Here is a 25,817-nt window from a genome sequence, read left to right as displayed (position 1 = left end):
AAGTAAATTTATTCACTTTTGGTTTCAACTCTTGAAAGAAAAAGAAGAATAATTTACAAAAAAAAGTGAAGCTAATTTCTTAAATAACCACACATGATACTGTTAGAAAAATACTCATAGTAATATCTTTTCACAATAAAAGAAAACTAAGGGTGTGTTTGGTATGACGGAAAATATTTTTCAGAAAATAATTTTCCATTTTCCATGGTTTGGTTGCACAAAATAATTTTTTTCGTTTTTCTACGCCACCCACCCACCCCAACCCTCCCCCACACACACAATTTTTTTTTTTTTTTTTTTTGTATTTTCAATTTTCTATTTTTTGTTTTTTTTATTTTTCAATTTACAGGTTCAAAATTTTACGAGTTCCAAAGTTATGAGTTCGGAGGTTTATGTGTTTGGAAGTTTGCGGCTTTAGAAATTATAGAGTTTACGAGTTTGTAAGTTTGCTGGTTCGAAAGTTTAGCGGTTCAGAAGTTTATGGAATTTGTGGGTTCGGAAGATTGTTGGATCGAAAGTTTATGATTCACATTTATTGTATCTAAATTATAATTTATGAATATTCCTAAGAAGTTATTTTCCTTAATTTGCGTGTCAAACACAAAAAAATAAATAAGAATACTACTTGTTTTCTGAGAAAATATTTTACACAAAACATTTTTTATTATACCCGACACACCCTAAATGACATCCAAATATCCCGGTGTTTCCACTATCTTTTGCTACGTGTCAATTACTTATTGGTTAAATTCAACCGCTAGCAGCAAAATCTCGTTATATATTGGCGCGCTCTTCAGCTTCAAGAAATCAGTTGAAAGAAAATTTTTACTTCCAAGAAACAAAAACAGAGCAAAATATGACTTCAACCATTCACAGCTCCTCCGCCGTCCTCCACCACCCCTCTGCCACCACCGCCGCCGCCTGCAGCTTGAAGAGTGTCTCTCTAAAGAGAAAATCTCCACCACCACCCTCTTCTCCTTCTGATGAACCCTCCCTCAAAAAGATCACTCTCCATCCACCACCGTCCGCCGCCGCAGAAAGGGTACCGGAAAAAACACCATCCCCTGCTTTTTCACCCTTCTCCTCCAAAAGGGTATCTGACAAATCACCATTTTCCACGTGTTCAACTACCCCAACTAATCCGGCCATTTCTCTACTCCCATTTTCAAGATTCACAGCAGCGCAGCCGCATAATAACAGTCTGCGGCGGACACTCTCAGAACCACCAGTTTTTAATTCTTTTACTGCTTTTGTTACGTACATGAATTCTCAGTCACCGGAAAATGCTAAGAACAGTAATATCTCTGCCTTTAAATGGCAACGTCCTCTTCGTAGATCAATTTCTGTTCCTACTGATGCTGATATTCTTGCTTCGGCAGCTGTGAACCCGCTTTTGCAATCAAATCCATCACTTAATTCTGAAAAGACTACGAAAAGAAAGGTGAAATGCAATGTATTACTTATATATTTTACAATATTATTTATTGTCTCTGTAGTAAAATTCATATTTAATTTTTTTGTTGAATTGATTTTGCAGATTTTAAATCAGTTTCTGAATGAAGGAGATGATACAGAAGACACTTGTCCTGAATATAAGGATGAGAATAACATTAACAATTCTGAGGCCAGTCTTTTATTTATTTGTTTCTTTTTACATTTTTTTCCATGTTTTCTAAACTTTACTATCTTAATACCTATTCTAAAATTATTTTCTTGATTAGGATAAGTTGTTGCATGTCGAGATCAAAGCTTTTCTTGGTTAATTATAGTTCAGAGTTCAATGAGATAATTGCAATTTTGTTTAAACATGAATCTATCATCTAGATTTTACTAATTTTTTCTTGTTTCTTCATTTTATTTTTTATTTATTATTTTTTTTTTTGGCGAAATGTAACTACTAATATTTAGTTTTGTTTGGATTAAAATTTGCAGGGCTCAAAACAGTTTGTGAATGAAAATGAAAGTGACCATAAGGGGCACAGTACTGCTTCTGATAAAGAAGACTAGTCGGGTTGAAAAGTATCTGTTTAATTTCCTTGAACCAAGAGCGGACTGCTGTTAATAATTAGTACTACCTATTTTTCTGTATATTTTCATTATAGGTGAGAACCTTTGGTATCAAATAGTATTTCGTAACAGCATAAAGACCAGCTATATAATGTAAATGAAGAATATAATTCATATATAATCGTACATGTTAGTTCTAATGAAATGATTGCTCTTCTAATAATTGTTTAATTAATATCATCTTATAGTAGTTTGTATAGTGTTCCTATTTCTTGTTTTATATAAATGTGATGCATGTGTGGACGACACAGTGGTCATCTATTGCATCAAATAATGAAGTACGTTAATTAGGACTTCCATAACATCTCTTAAGTTGCATTTATATGAATGATTTTTTTTTCATGATAGTCTGACTTATTACCTAGAAAATTGTAGTAAATAAGAATGGAAAAATAATAATAATAATAATAATACTGCTATATTATTTATAAGAAGATACACAAATTGACTTGAGGATAGAGTTTCTTATCATTCATACTATTCCTATTAATTATTGAGGATAGAGTTCTCCCTTTATTCTTGCTTCAATTTTTACGAGGAAGTCGTCCCCTCTCAATTGTGTATACAAATTTTTTATTAGATTAAACTATAAGTAACATAGAGAAAACGTGCTTAATTATAAAACGGTGTTCGTGTCTATTCTCAATTTAAAAAATAAAAAATTCCATTATTGTGCTTATTAAACAAAGGTATCATATCATACCCTAGTGTGCAGCAATAACAGTGCTTTTGACAGGAGAGTAATTGAAGTTTCAACCGTACGTGAAGAGCACGTTTGCAAAAAAAGCGTTTGATAATGATGAGATTAATTAGTGAAATTAATTAATGTTTCACAATCAAGAACATGCTAAGCCAGGCCAGTGGTCACATATCAGATATCGAATTCCTCTTTCCTTTGATTGCTTACTACTGTTTGTTACTCCCGGACCACAATAAGTGACCAATTAGTTTTGGGCACATCCATTAAGAAAATACAAAATTCTAGACAAAAATAGTTAGTGTGACTAAATTACCCTTAATTAAATGTTGCAACATAGTTAATGTGAGGAGTAAAAGACTTTTTACGGATACATACATAAGGGTAATTTTGGAAAAACAAATTGAATTTTTCTTGATTATATAAATAGACACTTATTTTGGACCAAAATAAAAAAAATAAATTGGTCACTTATTGTGGACCGGAGGGAGTACTAATAATTAGTTGCCGGTGCAAGAGGAATCGTAAGGAATAATGAAGGGGATGATTTATTTGCTTATTTTGTTTTTGTTTACGTAGTTTTTAGGTTGGAAGTAGTAATAATATTAAACTAATATAATAACATAGAGAAGACGTGCATATAAGAGGGTATTCATGTCTAAGCTTATAGGATCTCATCATATTCAGTCTTAGTGTTTCTCATACTTCATATTAATGTATTTATAGAGTCTCCTTCATTAAATTTTACAAGGAAGTCTCCTCTCAATTATATAAACAAATTTTTGATTGATAAAGGTATCTCATCTATGTAGTTTCTATACGTTCGAGTTAGTAACTATATTAAGCTCATATAATAATAATTAATATAGAGAAAACGTGTAATTATTGCAAAGTTGATATAAGAGGGTATTCACTATTCACGTCGACTCTCAACTCTCAATTTAAAAGTTAGTATTCCATTATTTTGCTTAAACAAAAGGTTTCATACCTTAGTAGTCGATTAATTAGAGATATAGCAATACGTTTGCGAGAACTAGAAGAGCGTTTGATGGGATTAGTGAAATTAATTAGTCTCAGAATGAAGAATATACCACCCATATTAAGCCAGATGTCCAAGTCTACTTTCGTCAGTAGTACTACAGTATACTTTGTTTGTTTTTATTCTTTCGCACCCCTAGATCCCAAGTCTCTCTGTAAACCACACGCTATTTCCACAAATTAGGAATACTAAAATCCACAGCTCCATATTTTTTATTACAAAAAAAAGAACGAAGAAATAATGCAGTTACACACACTCTCTCTTTGATTATTTTAAGTTGATATGCGCGATTATCAAAGGTGAATGTATGAAAATGCTGTTGCGGTTTATTTTTAAGATGTAATATTCTTAAAATGAGGGTGAATGAGAAATGGAGGGAAAATGAAATTTTGAGTAAAATTTTAAGTTTTTCCCTCTTAACAATGAGACATTGTCCCATATTGGAAGTGGAAGACATTTTTGGTGGGTATATATATAATTGCTCTTCTTGTAGCTCTTAAAGAGTTAAGAAGAAAGCAAGCCTCGCGCCGTCGTCGTCGTCGCTCGGCTCGGCTTCGGCTTCGGCTTCGGCTTCGGCTTCGGCTTCGGCTTCGGTAATGGTCTTCCCACCATGAAGTGCTTGCTCCACAAATATGTAATGCTTGATCCACCATGAAGGGTGGACGTTTGGTCTTGCACTCCTTCTTGGCTGCTATATATATGAGCAGCAAATGTTGAAGAAAGATACTCAACTCAACATACAATTCGCTCAACAAATTGGCTATACATTGCACTCCTTCCTCTCAGAACTTCCATACGTTTTTCTGAGTATATACTCCTTCGTTCTGCATTATTTTTTAACTTCAAACAAAGCAACTGTAAGTGTGATTTGCTACCGAACTTTGTGTTCGCCGAAACACTGGGGTTTGAAGTACCGCTACACCAGTGTGTTATTCGTTCTATCCTGGGAGGAAATAATCCATTACCTTGGGTACTAGGAGGGGATTAAATTCCTTAAGGAAACACTGTGAATTCAGTGGGCTCGAATTTATTATTATTGTTTCATTACGTTAACTTATATTTTGCAGAATTAATATTTACAAATACAGCAATATTGACCAGGAATAACAATCTTAAGGAATTTAATATTTATTTCTGTACTTGTGTTATTCTTATTATTCTGCAAACTAAAACCTTTGTGGTTTGTGTACTCCCGTTTTGGAGAGTTAAGCCTTCGTGGCGTTTTGTTGGATATTAAAATCTACGTGATTTTTACTCCAGTTTGAAAACGTGTATTAAACGTTTGTTTGTGTCATTCTTTTCTGAAAAAGATGATGACTGAAAACGAAAACCAAGCTGTTCCGATGGCGACTGCCAACGCAACGACAAGCCGAACACCGGCGTTGGCACCGGCAGAAAAACCCGGAAAATTTTCCGGGATTGATTTCAAACGCTGGCAGCAGAAGATGTTCTTCTACTTAACTACGTTATGTCTACAGAAGTTCATCAAGGAAGATGTTCCTGATCTGCCGGATAAAACTCCAGATAATGAACGCTTTCTCGTGATTGAAGCGTGGAAGCATTCTGATTTTTTATGCAAGAATTATATTCTTAGCGGACTGGATGATAATCTGTATAATGTATACAGTAGCATGGAGACATCCAAAGAATTGTGGAATGCGCTTGAAAAGAAATATAAGACTGAAGATGCCGGGATGAAGAAATTCGTTGCCGTAAAATTTCTGGACTACAAAATGATAGATAGCAAGTCTGTTATTACTCAAGTCCAGGAATTGCAAGTGATTATTCATGATCTACTTGCTGAAGGTCTTGTAATCAACGAAGCATTCCAAGTAGCAGCAATGATTGAGAAGTTGCCTCCGTTGTGGAAGGACTTCAAAAATTATTTGAAACACAAACGAAAGGAAATGTCCCTTGAAGATCTCATTGTTCGGTTGAGAATCGAAGAGGACAATAAAGCTGCTGAAAGGAGAGGCCGTGGAAATTCAACAATAATGGGAGCAAATATTGTTGAAGCTAACAAAAAGAGGAAGAAGGCTTCTGGTCCGAAATACAACCCAAGCAAGAAGCGGTTCAGTGGAAACTGCTACAACTGTGGGAAAACCGAACACAAATCTACGGAGTGTCGTGCTCCGAAGAAAGACAAGAAAAGGGGTCAAGCAAACATGGTAGTAAACCATGATGATGTTGATAACTTGTGTGCCATGCTCTCTGAATGTAACTTGGTGGGAAATCCTAAACTGTGGTGGTTTGATTCAGGAGCCACTCGCCATGTTTGTGCAGTTAGAGAGGCTTTTGCTACCTATGCTCTTGCTAAACCCGGAGAGACAGTTTATATGGGAAATGCTTCAACAGCAAAAGTTGAAGGATATGGGAAGGTATTTCTAAAAATGACTTATGGCAAGGTCATGACTTTGAACAATGTCCTTCATGTTCCCGAAATGAGAAAGAATTTAGTCTCTACTGGACTTCTTGTTAAGCACGATTTTAAGTGCGTTTTTGTATCCAACAAGGTTGTAATTAGTAAGAATGAAATATTTGTGGGAAAAGGTTACCTCACCGAGGGCCTTTTCAACCTAAATGTAATGGTTGTTGAAAATAATAATAATATTTCAGCTTCTTCTTACTTACTTGAGTCAAATGATTTATGGCATGTACGTTTGGGTCATGTCAATTATAAAACCTTGCGGAAAATGATTAACTTGGAAGTACTGCCCAAGTTTGAATGCGAAAAATCAAAATGTCAAACATGTGTGGAATCTAAGTATGTTAAACATCCTTATAAGTCAGTTAAAAGGAATTCAAATCCTTTAGACTTAATTCACACAGATATTTGTGACATGAAGTCAATACCATCTCGCGGTGGAAAGAAGTATTTCATAACTTTTATTGACGATGGTACTCGATATTGCTATGTTTACTTACTGAATAGTAAAGATGAAGCAATAGACGCATTCAGGCAATACAAAAATGAAGTTGAAACGCAACTTAACAAGAAAGTAAAAATGATAAGAAGTGATAGGGGTGGTGAATATGAATCTCCTTTTGAAGAAATATGTTTAGAATATGGAATTATTCATCAAACAACAGCCCCTTACACGCCCCAATCTAATGGGATTGCGGAAAGAAAGAATCGCACATTAAAGGAGATGATGAATGCGTTGTTGATAAGTTCTGGTTTGCCACCGAACTTGTGGGGGAAGCCATTCTTACGGCTAATCGAATATTAAATCGAGTGCCCCATAGCAAAACACAATCCATTCCTTATGAACAATGGAAAGGAAGGAAGCCCAACTTGAATTATTTTAAAGTGTGGGGGTGTTTGGCAAAAATGCAAGTTCCTAAACCCAAAAGGGTAAAGATAGGACCGAAAACCGTTGATTGTGTTTTCATAGGATATGCGACAAATAGTAAAGCATATCGATTTCTGGTTCATAAATCAGAAAATCCCGACATTCATAATAATACGGTTATAGAATCAGATAATGCTGAGTTTTTTGAAAATATATATCCGTATAAAAAGGAATGTGAGTCGTTTGGTGAAGGATCTAAACGACCTCGGGAAGAAACAAAAGAAAGTACATGTAATCAGGAGAATCCAAGACGTAGTAAATGTCAAAGAACGTCTACTTCATTTGGACCAGATTTTGTGACTTTCTTATTGGAGAATGAGCCTCAAACATTTAAAGAAGTTATGACTTCTTCGGAATCATTGTTTTGGAAAGAGGCAGTCAATAGTGAAATAGAATCCATATTGAACAACCATACATGGGAATTGGTTGATCTTCCTCCTGGAAAATAAACCTTTGGGTTCTAAATAGATTTTTAAGAGAAAAATCAAAGATGATGGCACTATTGATAAATTCAAGGCAAGGCTCGTAGTCAAAGGGTATAGACAACGAGAAGGTCTAGACTACTTTGATACATACTCTCCAGTTACAAGAATTACGTCCATACGGATGTTAGTAGCATTAGCTGCAGTGTATGGTCTTGAAATTCATCAAATGGATGTTAAGACGGCCTTCTTAAATGGAGAGTTGGAGGAAGAAATTTACATGGAACAACCTGAAGGGTTTGTGGTTCCAGGTAAAGAAAAGAAGGTATGTAGACTTGTTAAGTCTCTTTACGGACTAAAACAAGCACCCAAACAATGGCATGCGAAATTTGACCAAACAATGTTGTCAAATGGTTTTAAGATAAATGAATGTGATAAATGCGTGTACATTAAAAATGTTCCAAATCACATAGTCATTGTTTGCCTATATGTGGATGATATGTTGATAATGAGTAATGACATTGCCAACATAAATGCTACTAAGCGTATGCTCAATAGCAAGTTTGATATGAAAGACTTGGGAGTTGCTGATTTAATTCTGGGAATTAAGATCAATAAGACTCCTCAAGGTCTGGCATTGTCACAATCTCATTATATTAAGACAGTACTTGAAAAATTCAAGCACTTGGGCTTTAAAGTTGCAAAGACTCCAATTGACGTGAATCTTGCATTAGCAAAGAACAAAGGCCAAAGCATATCACAATTGGATTATGCTCGTGTATTGGGATGCTTAATGTATATCATGAATTGTACACGACCAGACATAGCTTGTGCTATAAGTAAACTGAGTCGATATACGAGCAATCCAGGCCAATCTCATTGGATGGCAATGAAACGAGTTTTGGGATATTTAGAACATACCCAGAACTTTGAATTGCACTACAGTAATTTCCCTGCGGTGATTGAGGGATACTGTGATGCAAATTGGATCACCGGTTCAACTGATTCTAAGTCCACGAGTGGATATGTATTCACTATTGGTGGAGGAGCGGTATCTTGGAAGTCGTCCAAACAAACATGTATTGCCCGCTCTACAATGGAGGCTGAATTCATAGCCTTAGATAAAGCCGGTGAAGAAGCTGAATGGCTCCGGAATTTCTTGGAAGACATTCCATTTTGGCCCAAACCGTTGGCACCAATATGCATACATTGTGATAGTCAAGCGGCAATTGGAAGGGCTGGGAGCGTCATGTATAACGGTAAATCTCGTCATATACGACGAAGACATAAAACCGTTAGGCAATTACTCTCTAGAGGAATTATCACAATTGACTATGTAAAGTCAAGTGATAATATGTCGGATCCACTTACAAAAGGCCTAACTAGAGAGGTAGTTGAGAAATCATCAAGGGGAATGGGGCTATGGCCGAGAACAAGTCATTGTGGCGGTAACTCTACCTAGAAGACTGGAGATCCCAAGATCTAGGTTCAAAGAGATCAAACAAAGTCATTAATGACGGTTCAACATTGTCAAATAAAATTTTAGTCCATTCTCGTGATGAGACAATGTTCAGTACCAAGGATAAAGCATTAAGGCTTTTTAATGATTTCTAAATTTGATACGGGGTATATCAAATAGTGTATCTACAGGATGACACGTTTAGGAATCACCTATTTAAGTGTGAAGTGTGAGCCGCTTCAAGGAGAACTTTGTAAGGCCAGTTCTCTACGCACTTATGAAACCAGGCGGTGTTCATGGCTGAAACGAACACAACAATGAGAACCAAAGACGGTTAAGGGTTGATTGTGTGACTTATGGTTGTCTAGGTATACACCAAAGATCGACGGTTCAAAGATATCAAATCTACCGATTGACCGAGTATATCCGACATAAGTTTACTACGGAAAGTTCAAAGGGAAACCTACTTATCCAGATGCAATTAATCCTTGCTTGTAAATCACACAGTTTTTCATGCATACTTCCGTGATATAGCCATTCCCCATTCATGTGGGGGATTGTTGAGGTTTTATTTTTAAGATGTAATATTCTTAAAATGAGGGTGAATGGGAAATGGAGGGAAAATGAAATTTTGAGTAAAATTTTAAGTTTCCCCCTCTTAACAATGAGACATTGTCCCATATTGGAAGTGGAAGACATTTTTGGTGGGTATATATATAATTGCTCTTCTTGTAGCTCTTAAAGAGTTAAGAAGAAAGCAAGCCTCGCGCCGTCGTCGTCGCTCGCTCGCTCGGCTCGGCTTCGGCTACGGCTACGGCTTCGGCTTCGGCTTCGGCTTCGGATTTGGATTTGGATTTGGATTTGGATTTGGATTTGGTCAAATGATCGATTGATTGATTAATTTTTTGGATCAAATTTATTTGTTAATAGTAAATATTAACGTAAGATTATCCGTATTTGTAAACGGATATTTTCCAATCCGTGTATTGATAATTTGGCAGCCGGATAATGGTCTTCCCACCATGAAGTGCTTGCTCCACAAATATGAAGTGCTTGCTCCACAAATATGTAATGCTTGATCCACCATGAAGGGTGGACGTTTGGTCTTGCACTCCTTCTTGGCTGCTATATATATGAGCAGCAAATGTTGAAGAAAGATACTCAACTCAACATACAATTCGCTCAACAAATTGGCTATACATTGCACTCCTTCCTCTCAGAACTTCCATACGTTTTTCTGAGTATATACTCCTTCGTTCTGCATTGTTTTTTAACTTCAAACAAAGCAACTGTAAGTGTGATTTGCTACCGAACTTTGTGTTCGCCGAAACACTGGGGTTTGAAGTACCGCTACACCAGTGTGTTATTCGTTCTATCCTGGGAGGAAATAATCCATTACCTTGGGTACTAGGAGGGGATTAAATTCCTTAAGGAAACACTGTGAATTCAGTGGGCTCGAATTTATTATTATTGTTTCATTACGTTAACTTATATTTTGCAGAATTAATATTTACAAATACAGCAATATTGACCGGGAATAACAAATGCAACTAGTATAGTATTAGCCAAAAAAACAAAACTTGTATATTTATTCAAAAATGGATACAAGATTTGAAGGACATAATATAAATTTAATTGAGAGTGTCAAAATATAAAAATAAATAAAAGCGCACACAAAAAAAAAAAGTGGGAGTCAACACACACATATTTTGACTTAGCTAAACAATATAGTTTTATGACATATCTTGGCATAAGGCGGCTCCGCCACGGGTCATAAGTGGTTCATTATTTATTGATAATATAGGATATACTATTTGATTAGTTTGCTAGTTAATTTCGTCTTGTACTATTGATTAATTGTGTATAAATAACTAAATAGATTAGTATAAGTATTCGCACGATATACGAATATTGTTTGTATACGGTCGAAATAGATTTTGACCTTCGCACGCCGACCGAGTTCGAACAATGATCTATAGAAGTAAGATTCCGAAGGTAGAACAAACTAACCTCGAACCCGGGAGGGGGGAGGGGGGTCCGTGTCGAGTTCGATATCATTATCAAGCTCGAATCCAAATCGAACCATGATGCAGAGCAGATCTATCATGTTTATAATCTAGAAACCAACCAACATTGACCTCGAATCAATTCGAGGGCTCGAGCTAGGATCGGGCTCGAACCAAGATCAAGAGCTCGAGTCGAAATCAAGCTCAAACCAAAATCGAGGGCTCTAAGCAAGATCTAGCTCGCAGACAAAAGCCGTTGCAATCCCACTAGAGAGAATCTTGGCAGAAATTGTGGAAAAGCTGACTTATCATGGGTCTCCCACTAAATATTTATTTTATTATGCTTAGAGCCAAATCCCTCCACTATAAAAGGGCTTGGTTACCATTTCTGTAGGACAGGTTTTTCCCAGGCTTACATTGTAATAAAAACGCTATATTCTTCTACAGTAAAGAATCGTTCTTTCAGATTTCTTAAATTGATTCTATTTGTTGAGTCCTAAGATTCATTGTTCCTTACAACCTTATCTATTTCGTATTCTCTGCAATCCATATTTATATTTCTACTTATCCTTACAATTTGTGTTAAGTTACGCCACATATCCTCGGAACTACGTATAAATTTAACTCTATCCATTTTTCGGGTAAACAGTTTGGCGCCCACCGTGGGACCGAGGATAACAGTGGTAATTTAATACAAATCTGAAAAACACGCCATTGTGCTTTGCGCTTATTTTCGAAAATATCTTGAATTTCGGATCAGCTATGAATAACCATCAATCAAATGGCTTCACCGATCGATAACGGGGCCGGTCTTCAAGACGAAAACAACAACTTGACACCCAGTACAGAAAAACCACTTGTGAACACCGTTGGAGCTCGAATCGGAGCGCCAATTGATATCAATTCGCATGTAGCCATTGAGGCGAACCTACATGCTGAACCCGAGAATAATATCCATGGCGGAACCCGGTCTGCGGTTCGAGATACTTATAACATCGACGAAAACGATGTTAGCTTGCATATGATTTTCGAAATGTTACAAGCCCAACATGTAGCAATAGCCCAGTTGCAAAGCCAAACCCAGCTACAAAGCAGGCCGGAGCCCAATCCACCCCGAGAAATTACCCACAGAACGGAACCAGCCATAGTGAAGTCAAATGAGCAAGAATCGGGGACTACTCCCAAAATTTCTAAATTGCTCGAGGAACTCACAAGGCGAGTCGAAGCCAACGATACAAAAGTAGAAACTTATAATTCTAGGGTCGATCAGATCTAGGGAGCTCCACCTATGATAAAAGGGCTGGATTCGAAAAAATTCATACAAAAGCCTTTTCCCTCGAGTGCGGCCCCAAAACCAATCCCCAAAAAATTTCGTATGCCCGAAATGACCAAATATAACGGTACGACCGATCCTAGCGAACACGTCACCTCTTACACATGCGCCATCAAGGGTAACGATTTGGAGGACGATGAGATAGAATCTGTGTTGTTGAAAAAGTTCGGGGAGACCCTCTCGAAGGGAGCAATGATCTGGTATCACAATCTACTGCCAAATTCCATCGATTCTTTTGCTATGTTAGCAGATTCATTCGTAAAGGCACATGCTGGTGCCATAAAGGTTGCAACAAGGAAATCAGACCTCATCAAAGTAAAGCAAATGGGTAATGAAATGCTGAGGGAATTCGTATCCCGATTTCAAATCGAACGCATGGACCTGCCACCGGTCACAGACGATTGGGCCGTAAAAGCTTTCACCCAAGGGTTGAACGAGCAAAGTTCGACAGCATCACGTCGGCTGAAGCAAAATTAGATCGAGTATCCAGCAATAACTTGGGCAGATATACACAACCGATATCAATCAAAAATTAGGGTCGAAGATGACCAGTTGGGAGCTTCGTATGGACCCGTGCATCAGAACATGACAGCTACTAAAAACCAAAGGGAGATCGATAGAGAACAAAGGTCGAACAGAGACCGATATCAACCGTACGTCACAGATCGGATGAATAACGGTTCAACATACAATACAGTTCGGAACAATCGAAGGATTGATCGAGGGAAAAATTCTCGGGGATTTATGAGCAAGAGCGGCTTTGATAAATATGCCGATCCTATAGAAGCACCTCGGTTATCAGAGTATAACTTCAGCGTTGATGCATCCGCCATCGTGTCGGCTATCGGACGTATCAAAGACACTAAATGGCCTTGACCCATACAGAACGATCCTGCCCAAAGGAATCCCAATCAAATGTGCGAATATCATGGCACCCATAGCCACAGAACGGAAGATTGCAGGCAACTAAGAGACGAAGTAGCCCGCTTATTTAACAAAGGGCACCTTCAGGAATTTCTGAGTGATAGGGCGAAGAACCATTTTAAAAATAGGGATTTCGGCAAGCAAAACGGGCAAGAGGAACCGCAGCACGTCATTCACATGATCATCGGCGGCGCCGATACCCCTCAGCGACCAGTGGTTAAACGCACTAAAACATCGATTGTGAGGGAAAAACAATCTCGAACTCAAGATTACGCACCCATAGGGACTTTGTCCTTCGATGATAAAGATGCAGGAGGAGTCATCTAACCTCATAGCGACACACTGGTAATATTCGTACTCATGAATAAAACTGAAGTTAAGCGTGTGTTAATCGATCCAGGTAGCTCGACCAACATCATCAGATTGAAGGTCGTAGAACAGCTCGGCCTGCAGGACCAGATCGTACCCGCAACTTTGGTTCTAAACGGATTCAATATGGCATGTGAAACTACCAAAGGCGAGATAATCCTGCCAATAAACGTGGCCGGAACCATCCAGGAAACGAAGTTTCACGTGATCGAAGGCGACATGATATACAACGCCCTTTTCGGAAGGCTATGGATCCACAACATGAGAGCTGTACCTTCGACCCTACAACCGGCCCTCAAATTCCTGACATCGAGAGGTGTCAAAACAGTGTACGGAGAACAACCATCCACAAAAGAAATGTTCGTCGTCGAGGAAGCGAAATCAATATCCTCGCCTTCGCCGATAAAGGGATCGGGCTCAGAAGGAGAATAGGACACCAAATAGCAATCACAGATGTTGGCTTCGACCCAGCCATATAAATAGAAGATTGAAGAAGATGATTCCCGATGACTCTGACGCCACCAAATCAACAATTGAGGAACTAGAGCAAGTCATACTAATCGAGCACTGGCTCGAGCGAAAGGTATATTTGGGAACGAGGTTGAGCCCTGAACTCAGGAAGAAACTTGCCTGGTCCCATTTAGATATAACAGGGATCCTACAGGACATAACGACGCATCGACTAAGCTTGGACCCTAGGTTCAGACCGGTGAAGCAAAAGAGAAGACCCCAGTCCGAGAAAAAGCACGCATTCATAAAGGACGAGGTAACCAAACTTCTCAAGATAGGGTCCATTCGGGAGGTGAAATATCCCGAATGGTTAGCCAATGTAGTTGAGTGCCTAAAAAAGGGAACAAACTTAGAATGTGTGTGGACTATAAGGATTTGAACAAAGCATGCCCCAAAGATTCCTTTCCGCTGCCCAACATCGATCGCATGATCGATGCCACGGCCGACCACGAGATCCTCACTTTTTTTATGCCTATTCCGGGTATAATCAAATCCAGATGAACCCGGAGGACCAGGAAAAGACTTCATTTGTCACCAAATATGGAATATATTGTTACAATGTGATGCTCGTCAGGCTAAAAAATGCAGGGTCTACTTACCAACGCCTAGTAAATAAAATGTTCGAAGAATAAATAGATAAATCAATGGAAGTTTATATTGATGACATGCTAGTTAAGTCTCTGCGCGCAGAGGACCATTTGACCCATTTGCAGAAAACGTTCGAGATTTTGAGGAAATACAACATGAAGCTCAATCCCGAAAAATGTGCTTTCGGGGTCGGTTCGGGAAAGTTCCTCGGCTTCATGGTGTCAAATCGGGGAATCGAGATTAACCCCGATAAAATCAAGGCCATCGAAGACATCACCATCGTGGACATCATGAAAGCTGTACAAAGGCTAACGGGATGGATTGCAGCCTTAGGCAGATTCATTTCGAGATCATCAGATCGAAGTCACAAATTTTTCTCTCTACTAAAAAAGAAGAACGATTTCGCTTGGACCCCGGAAATGCCAACAAGCATTAGGGGAACTAAAACGATATCTATCGAGCCCACCACTACTTCACACTCCAAAAACAGACGAAAAACTTTGCTTGTACTTGGCAGTATCGAAAATTGCCGTAAGCGGTGTCCTAGTTCGAGAAGAGCAAGGTACGCAATTTCCCGTTTATTATATAAGTCGGACTTTAAGAGAAGCAGAAACTAGATATCCGCACCTAGAAAAGTTGTCACTTGCACTGATAAGCGCCTCTAGAAAGTTAAGACCGTACTTTCAATGTCACTCCATATGCGTATTAACCACTTACCCGCTTCGTAATATTTTGCACAAGCCCGAACTATCAGGCCGATTGGCCAAATGGGCCGTCGAACTCAGTGGGTACGATATCGAATATCAACCCCGTACGGCCATCAAGTCTCAAATTTTAGAAGACTTCATGGCCGATTTCACGCCAACCCTCGTACCCGAAGTCAAAAAAGAACTCCTGTTAAAATCAGGTACATCATCAGGGGTATAAATCCTTTTTACGGATGGGGCTTCGAACGTGAAGGGGTCCGGGCTAGGCATAGTTTTGAAACCACCCACGGGTAATACTATTAAGCAATCTATTAAAACTACCAAGTTGACCAACAACGAGGCCGAGTATGAGGCCATGATTGCAGGTCTTGAGTTAGCTAAAAACTTGGGAGCAGAAGTCATTGAAGCCAAATGTGACTTCTTGCTGGTGGTAAGTCAAGTAAACAAAACCTTCGAAGTTCGAGAAGATAGAATGCAACAGTATTTGGATAAACTATATGTCACTTTGCACCATTTCAAACAATGGACTTTACAGCATATTCCACGAGAGCAAGACAGTGAGGCTGATGCACTTACAAATTTGGGATCATCGGTTGAGGAATGTGACTTGAGCTCGGGGACTGTCGTTCAACTCTCAAGATCAGTAATCGAAGAAGGTCACGCCAAGATAAATTCTACAAGCTTAACCTGGGATTGGAGAAATAAGTATATTGAATACTTAAAGAGCGGAAAGCTCCCATTGGACCATAAAGATTCTAGGGCCCTATGGACTAAAGCTGCTCGATTCACGTTGGCTTCGGATGGAATGCTATATCGAAGGACATTCGACGGACCGTTGGCAGTATGCTTGGGTCCGAGAGATACCGATTACATCCTACGGGAAGTGCACGAGGGCACTTGTGGGAATCACTCTGGTGTCGATACATTAGTTCGAAAAATAATCAGAGCAGGGTATTATTGGATCGATATGGGCAAAGATGCGAAGGAGTTTGTTCGAAAATGTGACAAATGTCAAAGGTTTGCACCAATAATCCATCAACCCGGAGAGCAACTTCACTCAGTCCTATCCCCATGGCCGTTCATGAAATGGGAAATGGATATCGTCGGCCCTCTGCCATCGACCCCAGGTAAAGCTAAATTCATTTTATTTATGACTGACTATTTTTCTAAATGGGTTGAAACACAAGCGTTCGAGAAAATAAGAGAGAAATAAGTTATAGATTTTATCTGGGATCATATCGTATGCCGGTTCGAGATACCCGCCGAAATAGTATGTGACAATGGGAAACAATTCGTTGGCAGCAAAATAACAAAATTCTTCGAAGATCACAAAATAAGAAGGATACTATCAATACCATACCACCCTAGTTGGAACGGACAGGCCGAATCAACGAAAAAAACTATCACTCAAAACCTAAAGAAGAGGTTGAACGATGCTAAAGGAAAGTGGAGAGAAATCCTGCCCGAAGTCCTTTGGGCATATTGGACAATGTCAAAATCCAGTACGGGGGCGACCCTATTCTCCTTAGTATATGGGTCCGAAGCATTGATACCAGTCGAAGTCGGCGAACCCAGTACCAGATTTCGATTCACGATGGAAGAATCAAATAACAAGGCTATGAATACCAGCCTTGAATTATCGGACGAAAGACGAGAAGCTGCTCTCGTCCAATTGGCCGCCCAAAAGCAGCGAATCAAAAGATATTATAATCGAAGAACCAAGCTCGGTCATTTCAAGCCCGGGGACTTAGTATTAAGGAAAGTCACCATCAATACCCGAAATTCGAACGAAGGAAAACTGGGACCAAATTGGGAAGGATCATATCAGGTTCTCGAGAACGTCGGAAAGGGATCATACATGCTCGACATTATAAACGGCAAAAAACTATCAAGCAATTGGAATGTGTCACATCTAAAACGATACTGCTGCTAAGGTACGACCCTTCCATATTCATTTACATTTCAAAACTGACCCCTGCAGAAGTCCGAACAAGAGCTAAGATGGATCCTTCGCATGAAAGCATGCGTTGCACTCTTTTTCCCTTAGACTGGTTTTATCCCAAATGGATTTTTCGGCAAAGTTTTTAATGAGGCAACCAATAATCGTGCTGCACTTACAACAATATCCGAGGCCTCTGTACAATCGACCTCGAATACTGAGGGGGCATTAGCCCTTAAATATATCAAGTTTTGATGCAAGTCCTCCTCTTTACCGATGTCTTATATCCAAGAAAAATTCCTCTATTGGGAGATTTATTATGCAATCAGAATTAAGATAAACTTGACCATTAAGCCTACGAGCTACTTTTATTTCGAGTTCGAGCAAACACTCACTCGACCATCACGCTTACAGGCTACATTACTTCGAGTTCGAATCATTCACTCGACTAAGCCTACTGGCTACTTTTATTTCGAGTTCGAGCAAACACTCACTCGACCATTACGCCTACGGGCTACATTACTTCGAGTTCGAATCATTCACTCGACTAAGCCTACGGGCTACTTTTATTTTGAGTTCGAGCAAACACTCACTCGACCATCACGCCTATGGGCTACATTACTTCGAGTTCGAATCATTCACTCGACTAAGCCTACGAGCTACTTTTATTTTGAGTTCGAGCAAACAATCACTCGACCATTATGCCTACGGGCTACATTACTTCGAGTTCGAATCATTCACTCGACTAAGCCTACGAGATACTTTTATTTCGAGTTCGAGCAAACACTCACTCAACCATCATGCCTACGGGCTACATTACTTCGAGTTCGAATCATTCACTCGACTAAGCCTACGAGCTACTTTTATTTCGAGTTCGAGCAAACACTCACTCGACCATTACGCCTACGGGCTACATTACTTTGAGTTCGAATCATTCGCTCGACTAAGCCTACGGGCTACTTTTATTTCGAGTTCGAGCAAACACTCACTCGACCATTACACCTACGGGCTACATTACTTCGAGTTCGAATCATTCACTCGACTAAGCCTACGGGCTACTTTTATTTCGAGTTCGAGCAAACACTCACTTGACCATTACGCCTATGAGCTACATTACTTCGCGTTCGAATCATTCACTCGACTAAGCCTACGAGCTACTTTTATTTTGAGTTCGAGCAAACACTCACTCGACCATTACGCCTACGGGCTACATTACTTCGAGTTCGAATCATTCACTCGACTAAGCCTACGAGATACTTTTATTTCGAGTTCGAGCAAACACTCACTCAACCATCACACCTACGGGCTACATTACTTCGAGTTCGAATCATTCACTCGACTACTAAGCCTACGGGCTACTTTTATTTCGAGTTCGAGCAAGCACTCACTCGACCATTACGCCTACGGGCTATATTTCTTCGAGCTCGAATCATTGACTCAACTAATAAGCCTAAGGGCTACATCGCTCCAAGTTTGAGTAAGCGCTCACTCGGTTACAGAGGTTACGAATTCCAAATTTGATTACGTTATTTAAATCCTTGTGAAAACATTCATAAGGCGTGAATAAAGTCCTCACAAAACAGGAAATAAAACAGAAGCAAGTCGGCAAAAAAGGGGATATATCTATATACAAATTTATCTGCATGGTTGATTACAACGTAAAAACTAAGAACTAAACTTCTCGGTCATGAGCGGTCTCTTCTTCATCAGGCTCCCCCCCTTCTCGGATTCGCTCTTGCTCCCATCATCATCATCATCATCATAATCGCCATCAGAAACCAGAGCTTCAGCATCGGCTTCGAGTTCTTTGGCCCTTTTTATCTCTTCAGCGAGATCGAAACCACGAGCATGGATCTCCTCGAGGGTTTCCCTTCGGGAATGACACTTAGCAAGTTCGGCGACCTAATGTACTCGAGTATTGGCGAACTCAGCCACCTCTCTTGCTTGGACTTGGGCAGCTTCAGCATCGGCCCGATAGATGGCCACGAGTGCATCCGCAGCGGCCTTTGCCTTTTCGGCACCAGATTCGGCCTTGGCAAATACAGAGGCTAACCGAGCCTCAAGCTCCTATATTCTTCTTGCTTACATCCCCTCGATTTTGCTCATGAAATATCGGATCAGGATAACGATCCGCCAAAAAGAAGGGTGGACCTGGCCTAGGATTATTTGGTATTGACGATAGAAATCAATGATAACGGAATCAAGGGGACCCAACATGAAAGGATAAGAATACACATTCAAAAACCCTCTCACGTGCGAAGTGATATCTTCATCAGAAGAAGGAATCATTATTTCTTTTTTATCCCAATTGCAATCTTTCTTTTGCTGCTAGAGGTGCTTCTCGGTTATCGAACATATATACCACGATACCAGTTCACATCGACCAGGGACCGATGAGCCTTTATCGATCTTGAAATCAGAAGTAAGGACGCACGCCCCGGGAACGCACTCCTCAGGCCGTGGTTCTGCCGGCGTATCATCGGCGACACACTGTGAAGATGAAGCTTTCTCTTTCTGAGGGATGGTTTGTGATGTTTTCGCCATTTTCGAGTTCAGAAGTAAGGAATAGAGAAAAGTGACAAGGGTTTGGTAGAATTGAAGAGGGACTTTTGCAAAAAGAAATCACAGATTTACTGATAAGTTGGAGAGTACGAAGAAGGACTTGGAAAATTTGGAAGATAGAAGATGTAAAAGTGGTAAAAGATAAAAGAAAGGGTTATTTATAGGTTCAAGCGATGGCGATTCAGTATCAACGGTGGCCGACCACCACCTGACATGCATTAAATGACTTGAAAGAATAAACCGACGGGACAGCTACTAGATGCGTCATGGTCGAACCCGATGGAAACGTCAAGTTATAATCCGATCGAGCCGTTAAAAAATCATATCGTTTCTCACCACATTCTTTCTGAGAAACGAGGGGACTATCTGTATACGGTCGAAATAGATTTCGGCCTTCGCACGCCCGACCGAGTTCGAACGATGATCTATCGAAGTAAGATCCCGAAGGTGGAACAAACTAACCTCGAACCCGGAGGGGAGGGGGGGCGATCCGTGTTGAGTTCGATATCATTATCAAGCTTGAATCAAAATCGAACCATGATGCAGAGTAGATCTATCATGTTTATAATCTAGAGACCAACCAACATTGACCTCGAATCAATTCGAGGGCTCGAGCCAGGATCGGGCTCGAACCAAGATCAAGAGCTCGAGTCGAAATCAAGCTCAAACCAAAATCGAGCTCGCAGACAAAAGCCGTTGCAATCCCACTAGAGAGAATCTTGGCAGAAATTGTGGAAAAGCTGACTTATCATGGGTCTCCCACTGAATATTTATTTTATTATGCTTAGAGTCAAATCCCTCCACTATAAAAAAGCTTGGTTATTATTTCTGTGAGACAGATTTTTCCCAGGCTTATATTGTAATAAAAACGCTATATTCTTCTATAGTAAAGAATCGTTCTTTCAGATTTCTTAAATTGATTCTATTTGTTGAGTCCTAAGATTCATTGTTCCTTACAACCTTATCTATTTCGTATTATCTGCAATCTATATTTATATTTCTACTTATCCTTACAATTTGTGTTAAGTTACGCCATATATCCTCAGAACTACGTATAAATTCAACTCTATCCATTTTTCGGGTAAACATTGTTAAAGAATATTGATTATATCAAAGTATGATCTGATTTATTTATCGATGATAGAGGATATATTTCATTAATTCGGCTGGTACCGAGTTAACATAATTCCATACAATTGATTTCTTAATTATAAACTGATCAGTGAATCGAAATTAGTTCAGTTCTTTAAGTTTCCCCCCCCCCCCCCCCCCCCCCCCCCCCCGATTCGATTCAAAATGGAAAAGAAACTGCAAAACTTTTAAAGTGTACACCTAACAGATTTATGCTTAATTTCGATATATTCTCTTCTTCTCGTTCACTTATTTTAACTCTTTTCCTTTTCCAATATATAGAAGGAAACAAGATCTAAATTAATGTGTGTGCCGACACGTGTAAAACAAATACCCAATGGGGTTAGTGATTGGGTCCCTTCAAATCTGCATAGAAAAGAACAGGCCGAGTAAATTTAAAACTAGTATCAAAGTTGTTGTCTGTCCAAGGTATCAGCTGGAACCCTCTTCTTCTTTCTTTAAACTAACTAAATAATCCTTCTCCCACACTACTTTAGATTAAAAAAGAAAAACATATAAGTAACAAAATATGTTTTCTATTCCTTATTATCTTCTAGATTTCTCCCTTCCTTTCTGAAATATTCAGAAAAAACACCCCAAATCAAGAATCAAACCCTGAGCTTAATACACCCTTTTGCTCAAAATAATGGTTTGTTCAGTAGTTTCCAGTGGATACCCTTTATTCTCCAATGTCCAAATTATTAGAAAAAACCAATCTTTATCATGTTTGAACAAATCTATCTCATGTTGTCAGCAGCAAAATCTTTGTTCCAAAACACATCTGATAAAGATAATAGGCCCTCAGAAAAAAGCTGAGCAAGTTTCTCTTCCTAATAATGTCAAGAAAAAAGGTTTTTTTGATGAAAAGATTGGGTTTTCTCAAATGGGGAGTCAACAAAATATGGCAATATTATGTGGGGTTGGGTATTGGGTACAGGGTTTTCGGTGTTTTCCTTGGTTGGCTCTTAATTTTCACATGGCAGATGGATTAAATATGCTTCCATCTACATTACAACTTGTGCAGTATTCTGGGAATTTACCTATGGTTGCTAAGCCTATTTATGGTATTTTGTCTGATGCTGTTTATATTGGTGGTGCTCATAGAATACCTTATATTTCTATTGGAGGTAATATTTTCTCCCCCTTTACTTTGGTTTATTTGATTTGTCATATCTTTGGCCTTTGCTGGTATATTTGAGTTTCAAGATTTAGTAGTTTTCTTTGTTTTTGTATTCTGTGTTAGTGTTGTTTTTTTTAAGGTCCTTTTTACACTTTTGGTTGGTTTTGATTTTGGTGACTTCAATAGGAAATAAGTTCTTAACGTGTAAAGGTTGTTAGAATAAAGTTAGCTGCAGCTTTTAGTTTCCTCTCATAGTAGGGAAAGGTCTCTACATTAGTGGTTGTGGCAGGATTTCCGCTAAGGGTTACCAAAAAGAAATAAAGTTAAAAAATTAAAAGAGACTATGACCGGTGGGAATTGAAACAACCACCTCACAAAGGTTTTGAACCCCCCTTGACCACTGAGATATGCTTTTGGGCTGTGTCGAGGGGATTCAAAATATAATATATAGAGACACATAACAGATTTTGCCTTATATGTACGGTGTAATTTTTCGGCGAAGGTGGTTCGGGTGAACCCTTCCGCTTCCCTAAATCCTCCCCCGCTCTATAGGTAAGATACTGATCTTTTGTGTAAAGCAAGGGATACCCTTTCAAATTCATTGTTTGGAGTCAAGAGCACAATTTAAAAACCTCGCTTTGTGGGGAGGACTGATTACAATGGACATAATTTAGTGTAGCAAAGTCAAAATTTAAGTAATAGAACCTTTGAAACAAGTTCTAATATTAGTTTTAAAGTGCACTGTTTTAATTCTGACTCTAAATTATTACCAGGATTTATGAACAACAAATATCATTGGTAGGTTTGGGAGTTCACCTATTGCAATCCAATATGCATTAAAGTTTTCTTTAGTTGAATTACTTCTTTAGCAAATTCAACTTATCTTGTTCTTCGCTATCGGCTATGTTTTCCTTCTCTTGTTTTTTCTTTGTTGTTTTGTGTGTGTGTGCGCACTCGTGCGTGTGAAGAAGTTGAGGTGGGCACGCGTGCGTGTGAAGTTGAGGTGGCCAAAGGCAATTGTTGGCTTAATTATTCATCCGTTTTATATAAATAACGGTATATAGTGACAGTAAAAAGTAGAATCTCTTTGTAGAAATATTGTACAAGTACTAATATGTACTCTTTCAGTTTTCCTCCAGGTTTTGGCTTGGGGTCAATTAGCATTAATCTCCGCTGCAAGTGAAGCACTTCCTGCTATTATGGCTTGTGTTCTTCTTAGTAACGTCGGAGCATCCTTTACAGAAGTTGCCAAAGATGCGCTAGTGGCTGAATATGGTCAAAGAAACAGAATGGCTGGTCTACAATCTTACGCATTTATGGCCTCAGCTGCCGGTGGAATTTTAGGCAACTTTATTGGAGGATATTTCCTACTCAAAACACAGCAACCTAAGTTAATGTTTCTAGCCTTTTCCGCTCTGCTTGCTCTTCAACTAGCAGTAACTTCAGGTACCAGAGAAGCATCCCTTGGTTTAGCTCAATCATTAAAATATTCTGCTGTTAGGGAACCAATCACGGAAATATTTCGAAAACAGTATTCGGATCTTCTGATAGCAGTTAGAGAAGAAAGTATTGCTCGTCCTCTTATATGGATTGTTGTGTCCATTTTAGCAGTCCCAGCCCTCTCTGGATCTATCTTTTGCTATCAGACACAATGCCTAAATCTTGATCCGTCTGTTATAGGGATGTCAAAGGTTATAGGCCATATGATGCTTCTATCTTTGACAGTCTTGTATGATCGATTTGGCAAAAGGGTTCCAATGAGAAAACTGATTAGCATCGTTCAGATTACATATGCTGCTTCTCTTCTGCTTGACCTTGTACTTGTAAAGCAGCTTAATCTCAAAATGGGAATTCCAAATGAATGGTTTGCTCTTTGCTTCTCGGGTCTAGCAGAAACTATTGCAATTTTTAAGCTCTTGCCGTTCCATGTGCTGTTTGCAAGTTTGGCTCCATCTGGCTTTGAAGGATCTCTCATGTCTTTCTTGGCGTCGGCTCTGTGTTTGTCTTCAATATTTAGTGGGTTTCTAGGTGTTGCCCTGGCTACTTTCCTTGGTATAACGTCCGGTGACTACTCAAATCTGCATATTGGTATACTTATCCAGTTTATTGCAGCATTACTACCGCTGGGATGGCTCAGTTGTGTCCCTATGGCTCAACCTGAATCTGAAAAGGAAAGGAAGAGAAGTGTAAGTAAAAGAACGAGAAAAATCAGAAGGGTAGGAAGAGTAGTTGTTGATTCATTCTATTCTTATAGACGCAAAAGAGAATCTGATTTACTGAGATGAGAATTTTGTAGCTAGCTGGCTAAATAATCAGAGTTCAAGAAAATTTGAGTTGTATCTTAGTCTACCGATGAGGAATTGATGATGAGGACAGACGACTTATGACCAGTCCCTAGTACTTTATGAAATTCACCTCTTCCGATGATTTTGATATAATGTTTCTTGGCGAGTTATAACCATGCAGCTGATTTCTTGGATTATTTCTGGACTCTGCTAAGAAGCGGATTTTTTACTTGAATCGAAGAAAGAAAATGTAGCCTATCGACATTGTGTAAATGTTACTTCCATGATCTATTAATCATCTGAGTTACAGAGAGTCTAGTGGGAGTCGTTTCCAGATCCGTATAGGCACTCCTCACTGATCCGAAGGCCGGTTTTGAGTAGGATTCCTCGCACTCTATTGCTATTTGCAGATGATGGCAGCCTCTGAATTTTGTTATTCGACATGCCTATTTGTTAAAGTAAGTTTCTGAAAGAAAAGGTGAAGAATTTTTGTTGGTTGCTTCCGTTTCACTGTTCCTTGAGCTGAGGGTCTATCAGAAATAGCCTTTCTACCTTCACAAGGTAGGAGTAAGGTCTGCGTACACATTACTCTCCCCAGACCCCACTTGTGGGAGTACACTGGGTTTTTTGTTGTAAAAGGTGAAGAATTTGAATGTGGTCACTGACACAATCAAGAGCAACTAGTCTGTTACTCTTTTTGCATTGGAGGGCTAGCTGTTCAGTTCATTGAGCTTGTCCAAAGAACTAAAAGAGGAAAGGAACTACCAGTAGAGAAAGTTGCAAGGATTTTCTCAACTCGGAAAAATATTAATGTTTGGTGATTTCTTTTCATCTACCTTAACCTTGGTGTGCAGAGTTACTCGATACTTGTGCTAGTGGAGGTAGCAGATACTTGGTGAACCTGTCGAGCTGTGGACACTTTTTTTTTCCGGACGCGACCCTTATAATAAAAAGGGAGAAAAAGGGTGCTAGGATGGGGAAGGGTGCTTGTAAAGCTACTAATCATTGAATATATTACTTTCTTTAACTTTCCATTGTTATGAACCGTGTGTTGGTGGAAGATTTGCTACTTGTTTCTCTTGCCTGCATTTAGTAGAGGAAAATATTACTAGCATATGAAAGAATAGATCATTACTTTTACGAAATAGTATAAAGGGCAGTTCGGTGCACAAGGCATCTTGCATTCACATAGGGTCCGGGAAATGGTCGCAGCCCAAGGAGTGATATAGACCGCCCGCCTCTAACAAGCATTAGTGGTTGATTTCATGACTTGAACTCGTGATTTGTAGTGAGTACCAAAATGCTC

At 39.2% G+C, this 25,817-nt stretch overlaps 2 protein-coding genes across 4 annotated transcripts; both read left to right on the top strand.

Annotated features, from left to right (window-relative positions):
• Positions 1-269: 269 nt before the first annotated feature.
• On the top strand, positions 270-2,242 carry LOC138899441 (uncharacterized). The gene is made up of 3 exons (XM_070185842.1): positions 270-1,441; positions 1,538-1,624; positions 1,933-2,242. The coding sequence occupies exons 1-3, from the start codon at positions 857-859 to the stop codon at positions 2,005-2,007; spliced, it is 747 nt and encodes a 248-aa protein (XP_070041943.1). The 5' UTR covers positions 270-856; the 3' UTR covers positions 2,008-2,242.
• Positions 2,243-21,501: 19,259 nt separating this feature from the next.
• Positions 21,502-25,591, top strand: LOC104117169 (probable folate-biopterin transporter 8, chloroplastic). 3 transcript variants are annotated; one of them, XR_001973429.3, is made up of 3 exons: positions 21,502-22,233; positions 23,355-24,989; positions 25,151-25,591. XR_001973429.3 is itself a non-coding variant. In XM_009628177.4 (2 exons), the coding sequence occupies exons 1-2, from the start codon at positions 21,753-21,755 to the stop codon at positions 24,509-24,511; spliced, it is 1,638 nt and encodes a 545-aa protein (XP_009626472.1). In that variant the 5' UTR covers positions 21,502-21,752; the 3' UTR covers positions 24,512-25,591. The 3 variants fall into 3 exon arrangements, 2 of the variants coding, with proteins under 2 accessions (XP_009626472.1, XP_033517440.1); XM_009628177.4 differs by having other exon boundaries at positions 23,355-25,591; XM_033661549.2 differs by having other exon boundaries at positions 22,102-22,233; positions 23,366-25,591.
• The last annotated feature ends 226 nt before the right edge of the window (positions 25,592-25,817 follow it).

The sequence above is a fragment of the Nicotiana tomentosiformis genome, chromosome 9, assembly GCF_000390325.3.
Source record: "Nicotiana tomentosiformis chromosome 9, ASM39032v3, whole genome shotgun sequence".
NCBI lineage: Eukaryota > Viridiplantae > Streptophyta > Magnoliopsida > Solanales > Solanaceae > Nicotiana > Nicotiana tomentosiformis.
Note: the sequence above shows the minus strand (reverse complement) of the source record. Positions and strands in the feature narration are given on the sequence as shown.

What these genes read in the sequence shown, in the direction of transcription:
- LOC138899441 (XM_070185842.1), top strand. Translation starts at nt 857, where the DNA reads ATGACTTCAACCATTCACAGCTCCTCCGCCGTCCTCCACCACCCCTCT. An exon ending in AAAAGACTACGAAAAGAAAG is followed by an intron (nt 1,442 to 1,537) that starts GTGAAATGCAAT and finishes TTGATTTTGCAG; the next exon opens with ATTTTAAATCAGTTTCTGAA. An exon ending in ATAACATTAACAATTCTGAG is followed by an intron (nt 1,625 to 1,932) that starts GCCAGTCTTTTA and finishes TAAAATTTGCAG; the next exon opens with GGCTCAAAACAGTTTGTGAA.
- LOC104117169 (XM_009628177.4), top strand. Translation starts at nt 21,753, where the DNA reads ATGGTTTGTTCAGTAGTTTCCAGTGGATACCCTTTATTCTCCAATGTC. An exon ending in ACCTTATATTTCTATTGGAG is followed by an intron (nt 22,234 to 23,354) that starts GTAATATTTTCT and finishes GTACTCTTTCAG; the next exon opens with TTTTCCTCCAGGTTTTGGCT.